This window comes from Centrocercus urophasianus, unplaced genomic scaffold (genome assembly GCF_019232065.1).
Source record: "Centrocercus urophasianus isolate 14NV4802_14NV808 unplaced genomic scaffold, USGS_Curo_1.0 seq_11, whole genome shotgun sequence".
Lineage (NCBI taxonomy): Eukaryota > Metazoa > Chordata > Aves > Galliformes > Phasianidae > Centrocercus > Centrocercus urophasianus.
In genome coordinates this window covers 24,753,639-24,772,519 of record NW_024884253.1, presented here as the reverse complement: position 1 = coordinate 24,772,519, position 18,881 = coordinate 24,753,639, and the positions used below count along the sequence as shown (strand labels likewise).

General features: G+C 36.1%; 1 protein-coding gene across 1 annotated transcript in view; it reads right to left on the bottom strand.

Moving 5' to 3' along the window:
* Positions 1 to 18,881, bottom strand: part of CNGB3 (cyclic nucleotide gated channel subunit beta 3) — a 56,579-nt gene that overhangs the window by 27,417 nt on the left and 10,281 nt on the right. Inside the window, exons 3-5 of the mRNA XM_042834651.1 lie at positions 15,818 to 15,938; positions 2,148 to 2,290; positions 459 to 644 (exon numbers count right to left, since the gene is read on the bottom strand). Of these exons, the coding sequence (XP_042690585.1) occupies positions 459 to 644; positions 2,148 to 2,290; positions 15,818 to 15,938 (450 nt within the window). The remainder of the gene's footprint in view (positions 1 to 458; positions 645 to 2,147; positions 2,291 to 15,817; positions 15,939 to 18,881) is intronic.

Here is an 18,881-nt window from a genome sequence, read left to right as displayed (position 1 = left end):
ATTATCCCTTTTTTAATTAGCACAGGCTGATAAAGTGACACAGGTTGAAACTAAGAATTACATTAGAAATTGCAAAAGGGCAAAAAGAAGATTTTGTGAAAGCATTTAAAATTTAATGCATCTGAAAAAGCTCAGAATGTTTTGTTGGTACATGCTATAACTGGCAAGAATTAAGTGGCCCTAATGAATGGGACAGAATCTAGATCAAGAGACTGCAGTTATTTTATACACCAACTTTGTGGCAACAGAGAAACTGCCCTGTCTTTCTAAATATTTACTACTCTCATCAGTTTTCATTCTTTTCCCTATTTGGAATTAAATTTCTTCAGGGTGCAATATATGTATGCCTCTGAATTGCAAACTAGGATGTAGATCTTACTTTGGCTTGCAAGTACAATGTTAAACTGAATCACTTCAACATGGTTTTACCCCATTTTAAAGCACAGCTTTTAATTTACCTGTGTATGAATCTATGCTGTCTGGTAGCTTTAGATAGGTCTTATACTTTTTCAATGGAGGTTTCTTGAATTTACAGCACAGCATATCACAGTAGTGATCCTCTTCTGGCTTTGCTTCTGCTTCCTCTTTCTTTTCTTCTTTCTTTTCTTCTTTTGGTGGGGGTGGAGGCTTCTTCTTTGATGGTGCTAGTGACATAGAATGCCACAAAATGTGAGATTTTAACAGTGGCTTAATTTACAATATCCTATTTTAACAAATACAAGACCTTCATCATATTAAAAAACTCTTCTAAACACACTTGGCAGTGATTAAAGCTACAATTTATTGTAATACTGAGTACATTAGAAAGCAGATTGGAGAATAAAATAACATTTGATATAATCACACACATCTGCTATCGCTAATAGTGATAGTCATACTGGTAATAAAATCATTGGTAATAATACTATCACCCAACTTCATGTTGAGTGCAGTATATATGTTACTGCAGTTCCTTGGGCAGTGCCCAGAACAAGTGCCATAAAAGACTGGAGTAATTCATAATTCAGCTTTCATTAATTCACCCGTGCATTTCCTGCTATAAGATTGTTGCATATAATGTGTACAATTAGGATGGAGGTTAGAAAAAACATCACTGCCACAGGCAGAGTTCTCCCCTTGTGTGAGATCTGATACACGACACAGCAGGTGAAACAAGTGGGAAGCCTATGATTTTGTATATTTCTAAGGTGAGAAAGCCTAGTGTCATTCCTTCCATTCTTCCATTTTATGCTGGATAATCTTGCCCACATATTTTTCCAATTAATTCTGGTTGTTTTACTTCTGAGTAGGCTACACGATCTTAGAAGCAAATTTAAGAAGTGGATCAATAGTGACCGGAAAGAAATAATTGTGAGCTCTATGAGGGGAACAAAAAAGGTAAATGAGTGAAGAGTAATTTAAAACAAAAAAAAAAAGTGGAGTTCTTTTATTCATTGATACAGTTCATTATACTTCTGACACTATTTTTTTCAAGTTTATTAAAAACTGGATAAACAATAAACATCTCAAAATGGCAGAATATCAAATCACCACATTCGATTCTTTGTGAAAAAGAAATAAAGTAAAGCAAATTTTCCTCTAAAGAGGAAGAGCATTATATTTGTTTGACGTTTCATATTTTATCTAAAGTCAATATTTAATGAATTTCAGATGAGTTTGTTCTGTTTGAAATGCGTGACTGATTATAAAATCAGTGTATCTGGAAGATTGCTGTCATGGATAGAATATTGTATACTTTCACACTACAGAACTGGCCTGTATCTACTAGTGAGATAGATATGTTTCCTCATAAATTTTAGATTCATCATAATGAATAAAGGTATTTGGGATCTATTTTAAAATATATAAAACTGCTTGACAGAGGCAATTCTAGACACTGTCAAAAATTTTCCCTCAAATTCTGCAGTAATGTGGTTCAAAAGGAACTTGTACCATGGGACCTGGCTTACTGCAAATACTTACAGATAACTTGACTTCACTGGGCACAAGCTGACCCATTTCAATGAGTAAATGTGATGTGGTAAGGTAAACTTACTGACTGAAAAATTTTATCACAGCATTTTCTGTTCCAGCAACAGAATTTTCTTTACACTCAACAGATACACAACTGTTTCATGTATTCTAGAGTCACTTACAAGCTGTAGGACTGCCTTCAGGGGAGGACAACACAGGGTCTTTCAGCTTTTCCTTATAGGCTGTGGTCCTTTCCCGCATTTTTCTGACAATCTCCTGAAGCTGGGCATCAGCATATTCATTTGTTTGGAATCCTCGAGACGTTGCATTCTGTGTGCTGTTTAAAAGAGGAAGAGAAAAGTTTCATGTGGTGGAAAGCTATGGAAGAAATTGTGCTAATTCTACAGTACAAGCAGTAGTCAAACGTTAAGACTGGATCTGTATTGAACACAGTGGTTATTCATGTCATTTAATTCACTGTTAGGTGGTCACATAAGTTAACTTATGTTGCTTTCTGTTAATGTCCATTGACACTGCTGGATACTTGCAGCAGTCTACAAGATAATGCAAGCAGAGAAGATCAGGGTACTCTATGCTCTGTACAGCCTACTATACAAATGAATTCCCACCATTATTTCTCACTAAATTCTTATTTGGCTTCTTAAGGCGTAGAGCTTATCCTATGTATTGGCTAAGATACAAGGCATGTTCACATCTGTAAAATAAAATATGATCATTACTATGAGTTACAGACTCTGATGCAGTGGTGCAGGTGGAGAGAATATGCCAACTTCATTCACTTTTTTTACCTAGGCTTTTTTATGACTTCTAGATAAATGTAGGTAAAAAAAATCTCTTTTTAGCAACTGAAAACAGAATAATGGTGTTCTTGCTAAAAGTTCCTCTGCCATTAAGAGGTCACTAACTCTGTGTTTACTCAGACATGGAGTGACACTAAGATTACACTCCAGCATTCATCCTTTCTTCAGGCTTGGAGACCTTTAATTTTTAAGCACCTGCACTCACTAATTCTGCATTGACACTAATGATTTTAATCAGACCTATACATACCACACAGTTGATTAGAAAATCTAGCTGAGAGTATTTTTTGTTTGACACCTTAATTCTCAATTACTTGTTACTATGCAAGCAGGAGCCATTTTTGAGTGCCAACCAACTCTGCCATGCATTTGGAATTCTATGTAGAGACTAGGATGTGGATTTTAGGGCAGAGCGTCTGAAATCTGTGCAGAGAAAACGGACCTGGAGATATCAATTGATGTGCAGCTGAACATGAGCCAGCAGTGTGCCCAGGTGGCCAAGAAGGCCAATGGCATCCTGGCTTGTATCAGAAGCAGTGTTGCCAGCAAGAGGAGGGAAGTGATCACTGCTCTGTAGTCAGCTCTGGTGAGGCCGTACCTTGAGCACTGTGTTCAATTTGAGCACTAACAAGAAAGACATCAAGACTCTGGAGCGTGACCAGAAAAGGGCAATGAAAGTATGGAACACAAGTCTTATGGGGAATGGCTGAGGGAGCTGGGATTGTTCAGTCTGGAGAAGAGGAGGCTCAGGGGTGACCTTACTGCTCTTGAAGAGAGATAATGGTGTGGTGGGGATCTGCTTCTTCTCTCATGTAACTAGTAATAGGACTAAAGGGCCTCAAGTTGTGCCAGGGGAGATTCTGGTTGGATGTTAGGAAACATTTCTTCTTTGAGAAAGTGGTCAGACACTGGAACTGGCTGCCTGTGGAGATGGTGGAGTCACTGACCCTGGAGGTGTTCAAGAAACTTTCAGATGTCATGCTGGGGGACATGGTTTGTTGGGAATTATTGGTGATAGGTGGACTGGATGATCTTGTAGGTCTTTTCCAATCTTGGTGATTCTATGATTCTATGATTTTGTTCTGTATCCTAGACACATTTTTCAGCTGGTGTTCCACAGTAGTGTCAGAGACAGCTGGAAACAGATGTGATTGGTGCAGTGCACCCTGTGGTCTACTCCCACTCAGCTGCTTCATCTGTACTGCAATCCTGCCAGCTATGCTCAATATAGTAAATACAATAGACTACTGTCCTTTCTTTCTTAACAATTTTCCAGCTCAGTATCAAATACTATGGGGATGAGAATGCTACAGTAAGAGAAGCAGCAGATGAAGAGTGAAGCAGGCCTGAAATTTTCCATTTTTGAAGAACTTCCCAAAGAAAAATAGGGGGAAGATGGCATGACTATATCTTGGAGAATGAAGGTATGAAAAATACAGCAAAGTGATCTTTGAATAAACACAATGTCTCCTCAACATTTAAACTTACTTTTATGTTCCTAACAGAAGCTGTAACTAAAAAAGGAGAATGTCAGAGCTTTTTGAGAATCACAGTTTTCTGGAGACACAACACATATCACGTTGCCCAGAGAAGTATAATTTAAGGATGTGAAAATGCTACAGCAATAAAACCATTGGATAAAATGAAGCTATATCATTAAAAGCAGAAAAAGCACAAATCTGAAGTATGTGCTTATCATTCCTCTAATTTAAGACTTCTGTAGATTCTGTTTCTTAAAACTCCCAGACAGGAGATAAATCAAATTGTTCTAATACACTTTTTCATCTCATCATATTTTATTTTGTTTTGCATATTCCCTTCACCCTGGCCATCTGCAGTGTAATGAAATGCTTTCTTATTTTGAGCTAACATGTCACAATTACTTTTACAGCTTCTATGCAAGGAATTTCAAATAGTTTCTACTCTTCTCTGTTGCTGTATTTGCCCAAGGCATTAGTTATTTTATAAAAAAATACACTATTTTATAAGCTATTTTATGAAAAATAAAAAAAAAAATAAGTCAGAAGTGTTGTGACAAAGGCCTCTGTTATCTGTTTTTGAGGGAGAAGCCAAAAAGATGTGTAGAATTTCTTGTTGTTTCACAGCCTCTCCAAGAAAAGTTAAAGTCTTCTTTATCATAAACATGGAGCTTTATCTCTGCAGTATAGCCCAAAGGAATCATGTTGCTATTTGGGATTGATTACAAGATCTGTGAATCTGTTTAAAGCTATTTGCCACACAGTTGATAAGAAATTGATTTTCCTTGCCACTTGATTTGCATGATTTCTTCCTCTTTCTAGTAATGAGATGCTTAAATTTTCAGTGGTTAATACAAATGGAAGAGGATAGAAGTTGAACACCGCTGATTTGAAGGTGTAATTTGTGTGTGTACTTCTTGTGAAGGCACACTTCAAAATGCCTTGGCTAAAGAAGCCCTTTCTAACTCCTCTCTCTCTCACATATTTAGTGGCACTTGCCATGAGTAGGTGATGCCAGTGCCGCATGGCTACCTGTCACTGTATATTGTACTCTGGGTGGAAACTGGGGCCAGGAGCAGTAGTACCTCCAGCCTGCCCTCAGATCAATTCTCCAGCAGAGTTAAGGTGTTTTCCTCTTTTTGTTTGGAGATGGTCCTTTGCCTGTGTGTGTGTGCTCTTTAGTGTGTAAGCCTTTTATTAACACTGTTTATAGATGTTTTATAAATTCGTATATCTAAGCACATATCTGCCAGTAGGACAAGCTTGAACAGCCATCAGGAGCAAGAGCATATTTTCTGGGTATGAGAGCCTGCTAAAGTTGTTCTCTGCTTTAAAGAGACCATATTCAATGAGAGTAATTAGTTCATCACACTGCATTACAGTATTTTCTGATTCCCATTCGCTACGACTCAGATATTTTGTACCTGTGAGAAGGGCTAGTTTGACTTGATGGTTGGACTAGATGATCTTAGTGATCTTTTCCAACCTTAATGATTCTCTAATTCTCCGATTGTCCAATTCTATGACTGATGCTTTTAATCTCCTCTGTGAAGGAAATAATGCCTCATTTGAATATGTAATCATATTCATTCTCATCTCACAGATGCAATTACAGACTGTATTGATTTTGCACTGGGCTCTTTCTGGCTTTATTCTGTGTATGAAAGTTTTCAGAGGGTGAATAGGCTGGAGATATCGACCAGTTGCTTCTTTCCCTCTGCCTGTGTTACATAGTTGAATATTTTGTGCTATGCTGGAGCAGATTTGCAGATTCAGAGGCAAATCTCCTTCCTTACTGGCACACTGCCTAGATGGGCAGAAAAACACTTCTTTGCTTTTCTGTGCTGATCTGTGCTGAATGCAAGGGTTTGCCTCTAAGCTGATGCATTATACTTTAAGCAAATTTATCTTTATGCAGTACTTTACATTTACTAGACCTTTACTTACAAAAGTATGTATCCCTTTACAGAGTGGAACTACTTTCCAGAAGTAGTAACTTCACATGGCCCAAGAAATGGAAAGTTAGGACTCAATCTCATGTACTGAGTATGTGGCTTCATGATTACCTCAAACACTTTTTGTTTAGCAATAGCAATATATCTAATGATAGAATTATATTAGAAATGTATTTTTTAGAAATGGAAATATATACATAATGATAGAATGATAACAATAATGATTTTTTAAAAGTATTTTTATCTTGTAGGTTTTACTTTGATGTAATTTTCCCCAAGTGAAGAAAAAATATTTAAGCACCTGTAGCACAGCAGAAGAAAAAGGCCTTGAGAGAACAGGTTATGGAAATGCAGCACAGAGTGTGCTAATGTATGTAACATCTTTTAAGTACTGCAGCTTTGAATCTTTCTGTGTTAAGAGTTCAAACAATACAGAAATCAAAATACAATGGGTAATTTTAGAATGAAGCAATTTTAACCTTTACTAGTTTGCAATCTTGAGTTCAATTCTTTTCTGCTTTTTGGCCATGAATACCAAATACTGAGTTCAACTTCCTCTTTTATCTACCGTGTCACCCCGTAGGGTATGAAATACTATGATAATGTATTTCATAAATGAATGCACTCTGAAAAAAAACACAACATATTTCTTTCTGCTGAATTCAGTTATAATCCTTCTCTTTACATCACTTAATAAACTTTCCCCTGTCTATGTGGGAAGGCAGTTCTTGTTCTTGCAAGAGATTCTGTTTTTACTGACAAAACTGAAAGCTGTATCTTAAATAAATAGTTTTCTTGAATAAATTATGTAGAACTTCTATTTCAAATAACCAGTTTTCAGAAGAGACAATGCATAGCTGCACACATGTCCACAAACAACAATAGTATAGCTGAGAAAGATTTCAGTGTGACAGAAAAATGTAAACCTGGTCATCATGAAAGGTATTGATTCAGAGTCATCCTCAACATGCACTATCAAGTCCACTGTGGGTAGAATTACAGAGACCAGAACCCTACTCATATCTACTCCCACTTCCAACCTTAGATGACTTAGGAAACTTCATGGTTTTCTTCAGCTTTAACTTTAGCTATTCTGATTAAACTTTCTTCATAGTCAGCAGAAAACTTCTCTGAAGAGAGATTCATAATAACTAAGATGCTTCTTCTCTTAAATATTTATGAAAGGAGTCTGTCCTCCTTTGCCTTCACAGGTACTCTACAGACATTTAGGAATGACCTTTTGTATTTTCTTCAATAATTTATTTAGTACAAAATATAGTAGTCTGCTAATGATGATTAACAGGAAATTCAGTTGGGAAGATTACAAAGTAGGATTAATTTAAACTGAATAATAGAAATAAGAGCATATCTAATGCTGCATAATGAATACATTTATTTAAGATCAAATTGTATTGTAAGAATTTATTTTGTGAACGGTAGTATTTTCAATTGCAAATGGTAGAAGATAAATATCCAGTAGTATCATTCCACAGCAGAGTGCCTATGAACCATACTATATTTTGCTTATGAAAAGCAATGATGAAAATGTAGCCGTAGAATGCATCTAACATTTTGTTTGTGGAGGATGTATTAATATAGGTATACAAACAAATGGTGGGAGTTATTCTGACCATCTATACTATAAAGGTGAATTCATATAGGAAATGATAAAGTGTCTTAGAATGATTGAGGGCCTAGACAACCTGTCTTATAAAAGAACTACAAAAGATGTTGAGAGGCAGTCAGATCTTTATTTTTATTTTAAGTTTTGTTAGATAAACAGTCAGGGAAAAGAGATATTTGAGCTGAGCAGTATTGTAACAAGAATAAATATGGACAGAAACAGCATAAATTAGTATGAAAGTTTTTAACTCTTTAAAGGCTGTGACAACATTTCAATCTAGACTGCCTTCTAATATTCTAGAATGTAAGGAAATTATCTCAAGTTGCACCAGGGAAAGATTTAGATTGGATATCAAGAAGAATTTCTTCATGAAAGTGTGATTAGGAAACAGAATGAGCTGCCCAGGGAAGTGGTAGAGTTTCAGTTCTTGAGGGTATTTAAGAGATGTGTGGATGTGGCACTTAGTGAATGGTTTAGTGGTGGACTTGGTGTTAGGTGATAGCTGAATTTTTTGTTACTGAAATGATTTCATGATTCTATGAGTGAGTAGCGGCTGAAATAATTGTGATATACTGCAAGATTTTATCAGCTAAGATCATTAAAGGTGTCTTAGACAATGATCCCCAAGAATGAAATAAAATGAATAGCTAGGAAATCTTTGGAAAATTTCAAATACATAAGGACAGGGAAAGTGAATATGTTAGTGAATTTGCATAGGTGTCACTAGGTCAGTTGCTATAAAAAATCTAAACAGCTCCAATGTTAATAATGTGAAGTGAGCTTCTAACACACACATACTATTTTACGGACTTGAAATAAATCGTTGACACTTTCAATCCCATGGAATTTCAAGAAGTCATTGATTTAATTTTAATTTTCCACATCAGTCTTAAAATTTGTATCATCCCACTCCTCATGATTTCTTTTTTTTAAGAGGAAAAGTGGCTGAGTGACACCCAACTTTAGTAATCCAAGAGATCGCGTCTTTTCCTGTTTGCTGCATGTTTTTTAACACTGGCAGTACGTTAAATTTTCTTTGCACTAAGAAAGGAAAAAATAATTTTTTATTTTCATTCTATTTTAGGGCTGTGCTTGCTTCACAATACAATTTGAATTAAAGTTGATGTTACTTTTCCTATACAATTTTTTTATATATTTGATTAATTTAAAGATAACAATGCAATACTTGGGTGAGTACTTTTGATTATATATACGTTCAAGAATAGACCATATACATTACTAAGCTTTAAGTGAACACCATGTAAATTAAACTACACACTGGAATTGATGACATTCCTTTGTTCAGAGTGTGTAAAGAAATTATGCCTGTGTTGGCCCTAAGCAAGTGTTTTGAAACAAAATATAAAGATATTTCATTTTGCATATCTCATGTTTTATTCTTGCAGCATAATGGACAAAGAAGAAACAACGTTCACTGTCTTTCTGAGTTATCTACTGACATTGGGCTCCAAACAAACTTCCTCATGCAGCACTGATAAAAATCTAATCACCTAGGCTGCATGCCATTCCTCCTGTTTAGTTCAAAGGTTTGTCATACTAGCTTCTTTGACAATCCTCTTAGTTATTCAATCACAACAGGCTGTGAATCCTCTAATCTTCTTTAAGGAACTCTCCAGGGAGAAAGCTGCCTCAATGCCAAACATATGACATTCCATCTGAGGTACCAGACTAAAACATGAATAAGATTTTTATTTTAATAAGCAATTTTACAGTATGATATGTGCAAAGCAAAGTAGGATATGTGTTGAAAGTACCAATTAACTTTTAATAATCACCTTTCTTTAATGTCAGTAGTGATATAAAGTTGCTTGATTGCACTGGATATTTACCATGACTTAAAAAATAGAGGCAGAATCATGTCTGTCACTAATCATTCTAGAACAACAACAAAACATTATAGGAAAGCACCATATGGGAATAAACAAGGCTGTTGTGCCATTGGGGCATTCTTATTTGTGATTAATTCTCTGTTTGAGGTATCTGTCTCTTACCAGGAATGTTTAAAGATATTTTTTAGCACATACACATAAGCGTTGTATAGAGTTGATGAGCACAGCGCAAATCCTTCATTAAACTTTCTACTCTTTAATTTTTAATAACTATAGGGGAATAAAAAGCTAAAACACTGCAATGTTTCAAAGTGTGATTTTAAAAAAGGTTGCAATAAAATTTCCCAAATGAAAAGCTTTATTTTCAGTTGACACTTTGATTTCCCACCTGAATTCATTCAAATTGTAGAATATATATATGTCGTATAATATAATATTATATATATATAATATTTAATATTTTTTTATATTTAATATATTTTTGCCCAATCCCTAGAGGTGTTCAAGGCCAGATTGGATGGGGCCCAGGGCGGTCTGGTCTAGTATTAAATGGGGAGGTTGGTGCCCCTGCCCGTGGCGGGTGGGGGGTGAATCTTGATGATCCTTGAGGTCCCTCCGAACCCAGGCCATTCTGTGATTCTGTGATTGTGTGTAGGACTGGAGAGAACTTTGGGACGTGCTAAAATCCTATCTCCCATCACTCAAAAAAGGATGAAATACATCTACACCATTCTGGACTGGTGCTTGTTTAAACTTTTAAAAAATATTTCTAGTGATGGCTATTCCATAGTCTTCCTAAAGTATCTATTTCAGTGCTTCACTAACCTCTTCATAAGAGTTTTTCTCAACAAAATTTTTCTAACGACTGTGAATATGGGATAAGAAATCCCCCTTTTTATCTATTTATCTATCTATCTATCTATCTATCTATCTATCTATCTAACGTTGATATTTTCTTTTTCTATTATTATTATTATTAGTTTAGACAAAAGTAGGGAATGAAATAAGGCTGGACTGCCAGACTACTTAGACTTCTCATCAGATCCCCCTGTCTCTACCTGTTCTTCTCTTGTGCTCCACAACATGGGATGACTTCGTGTTGAAGTCTAATATTTGGAAAATGAGCAAATAATTGGATACAGAGAATTTTAATGAAAAATATTGGGCAAGACTAATTATAAACATGAATACTTACACTTGTCGTAAATTAAGTGACAGTATTACTCTATTATATTTTATTATATATTATATTATAGCAAGTATTATGGTGGGTTTTAGTTTTATACATCTCTTAGTTTTGTAAATAAAGACACTAATGTCCTTGCTATTGTGTGTTGCATACATATTACATGTACTAGTGCACCTGTTGTGATGCTCATTGCTTTGCTTCCCCCACACCAGAATTATGCAAATATTTAATAACCAAGATAACGTTTTAAATAAATTATCATTTCTTCTTTCACCAAAAGGTATCTTCTTAATTTGAAAAGTGTTTGGTCCAGAGAAGATTTACTCAAAATGCTTTTAATTAAGGAAGTAAATCACTGACAAAGTAACAAGTCATAACCTTGTTTTCCTACACATTCTAAACTAAGAAATTTTACTGATTATGCAATGAGAAGTAGATATTTATGAACATGGTGAATATATAATTTAAAATAACATGAGGAAGAAAAAAGAGCACAATAGTGCTCTTTCATTCTGTGTAGGACATTCTCGTCCTTTTACACTTTCTATTTCATATTCAAGAAAAAACTTAAAAACTTCTAAATTCATGACTTTTCCAACTGCAGGCTACCTACTTGACTGTCCTACAGTGTGAACCACATTAGATAGCATTGGCAACTGCAGAACAGAACAGAATTTAAAGGGTTTAGGAACATACACCTCACCTATGTTTTCAACAAATTTAATCCAGTTTGGTCCACCAACACATTGTTACTTATTTTTTTGGGTTCTCTATTTATCCAGTGCAGAAACTCCAGTGCAGGCAGCAAAAGCTGTGAGCTGTGACAGATAAGCAGAATAAAATATGAGATTTAAGAAAAGAATTCTGATTTTACAAAATGTACAAAGTGTGTTACATCTGTCTGCAATTTTATGTACTGCTGGCATTTCTCTTCAGAAAATATGTTTGCAACTCTATTTAAAATGGGATTTTTCAGAATTGCTCAGTGTTGAACTTGTTTTACTTTCTTGCAAGTCAGTTAGAATTTAGAGCCACGATTGCAATATTTTCAGGTTCCTAGTATGGTAAGAGTAAACTGTGATTTTTGGAAACTGTAGAGAGTTGATATCGACCTGTTTCACTGAGGTACTAAGATTCTGTTCTTGTGATTCAGCATCATTTCTCTAGGATATGTCTGCATGGTGAATCGATGTGTAGCAACTAGTGGATGGCAAGCACTAATAAGCACTCTAATTTTCTTGGTTGAGGTAATTGAGCTAAATGAAGTACATTCCTCAGTAAGAACAGGCTACCGGTAGGAGTTCTCTTTATTAACCTGGTTATGCACCACATAGCAAATTGCCTCTTAATCTCTGTTTGTTTTGTTATCTTTTTTTTTTTTTTTTTTTGCTATTAGCCAAATTAGAGAGGAAAAAGCATCTCCTTTACAGGCTTTAGAAAGGCTGGCATAACCTACTAGGTAATGGTATGTAGCTATGAAAAAGGCAAAAGGAAAAATGTGAATGCAATTCAGTTTTCCTGAGCACTTGCTCTCATGACAGTTTGCAGTACAAGATCTCTCCTGGAAAATATTGAAGGCTAGGTTTCTGAATTTGCAAAAGCAGAACATTGTGTGAGAATATTAAGCATATTTTATTTAATAATTATATTGCATTAAAATTTGTTTAGTGCATTTTATTTGAATATGTTTTGTTAATGGTAGCTAGATTCTGTAGGCAGCATATCAGATTCAATTTTTTGTTCTTTTCTAGACAGAGCATTTTCAGGTGAAATGTGAAAGCATCTGAAGTCCTGGTTACCTACTATATTTTTTTCATCATATACTCTTGGATATGTGGCCTGCAAGTATCGAATGTCATTTTACACAGCATTTTACAGAGCAGAGTTCACCATCCTTGACTGGGGTTTCCGTGTTCTGCCTTAGTATAAATAGTACAGTGTAATCATCTTGGTAATCTGGAAAGACGAAACACTCTTACAACTTTATCCAGGCTTAAAGGCTTTTAAAATACACAGAAGAGAGAAGTGGCTATTGAAGGCTTCTTTATCCCTCCATTTTTCTCTGCTATGCTTTCAGTTGATTGTTTCATGTATCATTCTTTCATCCTTTATGTATTCTAGGCTGCTTCAGTTTCTTACTCTCACTCCTTGGGGCCAGACATCCGCTGTTAATTCTTCCTTATATATCTGTCTCACCTCTACTCACCTCTATGCCACAACTCTTTACAGCTGTCTTAACCAACTGTCACATGTGCCAAGCACTATGCTGATTGCCACCCTTCAGTGTAGGATCATATCAAAGTCTTGCATTTGTCTCTCCTGTGTCACATTTGTAATTATTTCTTCCCAAAATTGCTCATTAGATTTTGGGTTCCAAACAATACCATCGAAAAGCAAATGATGGTGTCTTCTCTTGTGTACAAATGACTGTACCACTCTTCTTGCAGAGCAAGGTGGTCTGGAGACCTTAGGGTTTGGGATTTTTTTGAGTGAACTGCAACTGTTTTAACTAGAACCGAAGTCAGCATAATTATTCTACTCATAACTAAGACATTCCTTCAGCTTTGTGATTGATGAAGTGTATTTCTGGGTTTATTTCACTGCAGAGCAGTAACTTTGCTGATGCCTCTTTCAAAGTATTTGAAATTTTTTTGCATTTTAAGACCAAGAGAAACCATCAGATTGTCTTGTCTGTTCTATTTGCTAGAGCCCATTATTCTCAGGGTGCCAATCTCATGAAATACTTGTCTGATTCTTCTAATTTTGCCAACTTCATTTCGTCCTTGTTGTACCTTTCTGTGGTGTCTTCATGTTTGTAGGAAACCATATGACAAGTGAATGTTTCCAGCTGGATCTAGCTGATTCAGCAGCCACCTGGTTGAGCAAGTGTAAAACAAAGGATGAGAAGATGGGACCGAGGGAAGGGCTGCATCCTCCTTTAATCATCAATATGAACTGAGACTGGCAGAACCTGGAATCTGCAAAGGTGGTAACTTTCTTCAACTACGTGGTAAAGGAACAAGGTCATCTTTCAGGTTAGGAAAAAAAAAGTATTTTAAAATAAAAAGTACAGAAATAAGAAATGATTATGCGAGTAAGCATATTATCCCCTCCTGGAAGTGTGACTGCTATGCTCAGGGCCAGATCTAAAGCAATGCCACTGAAGGCTGGCCCTACCTTTGGTGACAGTGGGGAGAAGCACTGCAGGAGTTCAACCAGGGCTGACCTCTGCCCAGGGACCTTCAGGCAGCTCCCTGCTTCCAAGGCAAGAGCAGTCCTTGCTGTTTCCTGAGGATGTGCCACATTTGCTTACATGCTGTGGAGTATCTTGCCTGAAATGCTTGTGCCTCATTTCAAAAAAATTGTATGGCTATGTACATGCACACATGTTTTTACAAACCCTCCCCAGTAGAAAGAAATCTTGGTATAATATGAAGACTGCAACTAAGTTTTATGCTAATTCCTTGTCAATAAGATATCAGTGTCCTCTACTAGAGTGCAAATTAGATTCTGAGTGTTGTTCTGTTCCCTCATTTCTTGCTGTGAAGAGACAGCATACTCTTAGCCCTCCTTCCTAGAAATTATTATTGCTCAGCAAATAGCTATTCATGGAAATGGACTATTATTCTGTTATGTTGTCATTAGAGGTGGAGGGAGGAAACGACGCATTGGCAGAGAGGCAGACTTGTGTGGAATCCTATCTAAGCCAATAGCAAACAGACACTGAAAGTTTCAGTCTCTGCTGCAGTTCAGCGCCTTGGTAGCCGTCTGTGTGTCTATGCTTTCAGAATAGTGTTGAGACAGCTGTAGGAAAATCAGAGCTATGTCTTTCTGCTGTATATTAATGTCCATTGCAGTGTACTTTTATATTTGAAAAATGAGTATATGTCCAGAGGGAAAGCAAATTTTTTTCTTGTGGACAAAGAGTTTATGTGGGAGTTTTCAGGAATAAATGCTGCCTTTGTCAAAGTTATCATTTACTTAACAAGAGAAAAAATCATTTTGCTCTTTCAGAGGAGACTCAGCAAACTTCTTCCCTATTAATAGATAACACAGGCTGTGTTGCATCATGAGTAAAAGTCTATTCTAATGTAGATGAACTGGAAGAAGGACACAACTGGTGCACAACCCTGCAAACTGTCATAAATAGTCCTATTGACTTCAGATAAGTTAGTTGCATTAGTATGAATGCTCATAAAGCAATATTACCCAAGCCTAAGGATTTTAAAATTTGAACTATGTGGAAGTTTTTCACTTCACTCTGAAGTACTGTATGGAGAAATACAGACCTGACCTAACTGTAAAGCATGCTGCTTCAAACATGGCTACTACCTTTATTCTTCCTTAATCTACATATCTGAGCCTGCAGAGATACATTTAAAAAAATTGAAAGCTGCAGTAAATGAAGATAAGGTGAAACTTTTTCCATTAATATCATTTCCATTATCATTTCCATTCACCTCAAATTCTGCACATAGATTTATATTTATATAGCTTCACTGCATGTTCTAGTGGTGATTTAAGAGTATAACAGTATGCACAAAAAAAAAAAAAAAATGTACAACAGTACAAAAATACGTACAGGGTAAAATCATTCAAGCCAGGATGATGTGACAAACTTTCCAGATATTCACAGCAGGAACCTTGGGCTTACACCTTTGCTAAGGTAGAATAATAATAATAATTATAATTATCACAATTACTAGACTTATTTTGTATGGGTATTAAAGAAATCCTTTTCCTTTTTCCTGCAAGTTAGAATGAGGTATGAATCTATCAAAAGCACATACTAAATGAATACTTTGTATGTGTGGTTGCCTTAGAACTGAAATAATGCTTTTCAGATCCTTACGGTACTGGAGAAATTCCTAAGAACTGAAATACACTGCATACAGAAATGTACAATCAAAAAAAACTTGATTTTTTTTTTAAATTGATTTTACTCACTTGGCATCTTCCTTCCCATTATTGAGCTGATGCTGCTCTTGCTGAGTTGCCTTAGCTGGTTCGGTTGATTTTTCAGTTTGTGAAGTTTGTGAAGACTTGGCTGGTTTTTCTGGAACTCCCTCTGCATTTGGAAATAAATTTTAGTTTCTAAATACCAGTTTTTAAAGAATTATGTCAGCAGTTTTAGAGGAATCAGAACATGGCTTCCATTAACTCTTCAGTGGTTGTGACACTGACTCTGACACCTGTCTTTTGAATGATTTTCAGCATAAATCCATTTAATTGTGAGTTGAACAGAACATGTTTATGCCGAGAGTATCTTTTAGAATATGAAACTTACTGTGATTCTTAATCTAAATGTCTGTGTAAGTAGCTCAACAATGATCAATACACAGCAACAAGAACATGTGCAGTATAGTAGAATTATAGTGTGTACATATTTAAAAAATTGAGGACAGATAGGTCTGCTGAGATATACCTCATGAAATACAGGACGAAAAATAAAAAGCAGTATATTTGCTTAGCCATAGCAAATGCTGATGACATTATTTATGTCCCAGTGTTTGAACTGCATTGTATCTCTTGTTGCTTCAGCTGCCATGATAGCCCCGTTTGTTGATGAGTAAATTATGATTAAAATGCATCATTACGGATGAGAGTATGTACAACCTTGGCTAGTCTACTTGGTTTTTATTACAAGAAATTTTAAAAAGAAATTTAGTAAGAAGTTTCTTTCACTTTCCTGTATGCAAATGGTATATTCTCTTGCCACTTAAGAGAACTTATGTAATTCTTCCAGTCAGTCTTATTTTTTTATTTTAAATGTTCATGGTGAAAAATAATTTGAAAGCTGTCATCAGTCTGCCACTTTGCATAAAGGAGTAATAAACCCAGCCTTCATAAATATTTTAAGTAATGTGATTAAGGAGGAAAAAGATTGGCATGAAGATATCGTAGCAAATAAATGAGGACCCTGTTGTGTATGTAGTATTTTAAATTCAAGACAGCTCAAAGGAAGTAAAACCTTCACTATTTTTGATAGATAACATAAGACTAATTTTCTGATAGCTAATCTCCTTATTTAGGCAGTTATTCATTTCAGAGGGATATGAGCAGTCACAGCAATAAACTGTTAAGCTGCCCAGCTGGAAGGTGATTGCTTCAAAGGCACTGAAACAAAATTCAGTGAAGGAGAATGGGTCAGTTTGTTAGATAATCCAGATAACCCAAACTACCCCTATCCCACCATCTATTCAGGTCTGGGGTAAGTTTTTTTCCATGCATCTCTTCAGAACAGACATGATGTTTCTTGAGCTGAGTTTCAGATTTTACAGGATGAACAACTGTTTACAGAACCAGTCAGGCATTTATAGAGAGAATTCTTTTCTTAGTAATTAGGTTAGGAAGTGAGGATGCCCGGTGGGACTGCTACTCTTAAAGGAATTAGTGTTTCAACCAGGATCAAAGATCCAGCGTGGAGTAAGAAAATGCAAGAAATACTCAAGCCAGAGTCAGACAGAGAACTGTAGGGAAGGCAAAGAAAGCCATGTTCCCTTACATGCTGGTTGTTTTTGCCTTAGCAAGCTTAGGGTTTAATTTTCTAATAGTCTTTGGGAGAAATGTAGCAATATGAAGTGTGAAGAAACAACCTGCAGGATTTGTCTTACTTATCAGCAGTAAGCTGGGAAGATTTTTGAGGGGAATTCCATTTAAAACTCTGACATTCAATAGGATTTATAGCTCGAATTGATAATGATATCGTGCCCACCTAATAGAAATGAAGATTATTGTTTCCTATCTGCAGCAGTTAGTATCACAGTACCATCTTGAGGAAAATTCTATTGGAAATCTATGCTGCCGAATATTTTCTCTTGCCTGAAGGGTCCACCTGGGGATTATTGAGGAAAAAATAGACCATGTACAGGGAGGTAAGTCCAGCAGAGGGCTGCTGCTGTTACTGTCACTGGGAAGGTTCAAGATGGGACAGAGGAATCCTCTGCCATTTAATTACACAGTTCAAATATTTCTCTTTGAGTTCTAGTAAAAAAAGACTTTTAAGATATATACAAATGTATGCCAAGAGAAGTATTTTAAAATGGATTCAGGCTTCTAATGCAGTGAATATATTTTCATAATGAAATAAAATGTATTTCTCCAAGGAATAAGAAATACATAAGAAAACCTAGGAATAGTCCTAGTTTGAGAAAATAGAGACATTTTGTGATGTATTTTTAACCGACTAATTTGTGTCTCGTTACTGATTCAGAAAGGAACCTATTAAATTCTTCTTAACCTGTTAAAATTCTGTTGATCCCAGAGGATGTCTACAAATGATACTATTGGCTCTGTGCTTTCCTTGGCACATAAGCCTCCTGTGGTTTTGTGGTCAACATAACATGATGTAGAAAATGAGAGGAAAAAGCAAGAATTTTCCTCTCTATCCACTGTTTCTGCTCCCTTCTGAAATTTAGCAATTTTAGTTTCCCAGTTTTTCGAAAAAAGAAAAAAGCCCATGAATTCATAAGTGACAGGAAGACTAATCTCAGCATTCCTCTGTCTCCTTGGGAATTTTCCTTATCATAGCACCTGCCTCTGAATACACCTATATTAGACAAGAATAGGAAAAATTAATACACTGTAATGATGCTGTAGACCTGGCATCCACAGTATGTTTGAAGTTGTATGTCACATTGGGTCTACTGTGATCCTCAGAACTGAGTGACTATCAGCAGCTCAAGTTAAATAGGTATACTCGTGAAGTGCTTCTTCTGGTTTATTTTCATCACAGAATCACAGAATAGCTTGAGTTGGAAGAGATCTTAGACATCATCCACTTCCAACCACCTGCCGTGGCCAGGGCTGCTCCCAATCAGCTCAGGCTGCCCAGAGCCCCATCCAACCTGGCCTTGAATGCCACCAGGGGTGGGGCGTCGACAACCTCTCTGGGCAGTCTCTACCAGGACCTTGCCACCCTTTACTCTAAAGGAAACCAGTCACACAGTCCTAGAATTCTTTTTGGTGAAAAACTAAAGTGTACTGGGGAACAAGAAAGAGATGATTGACT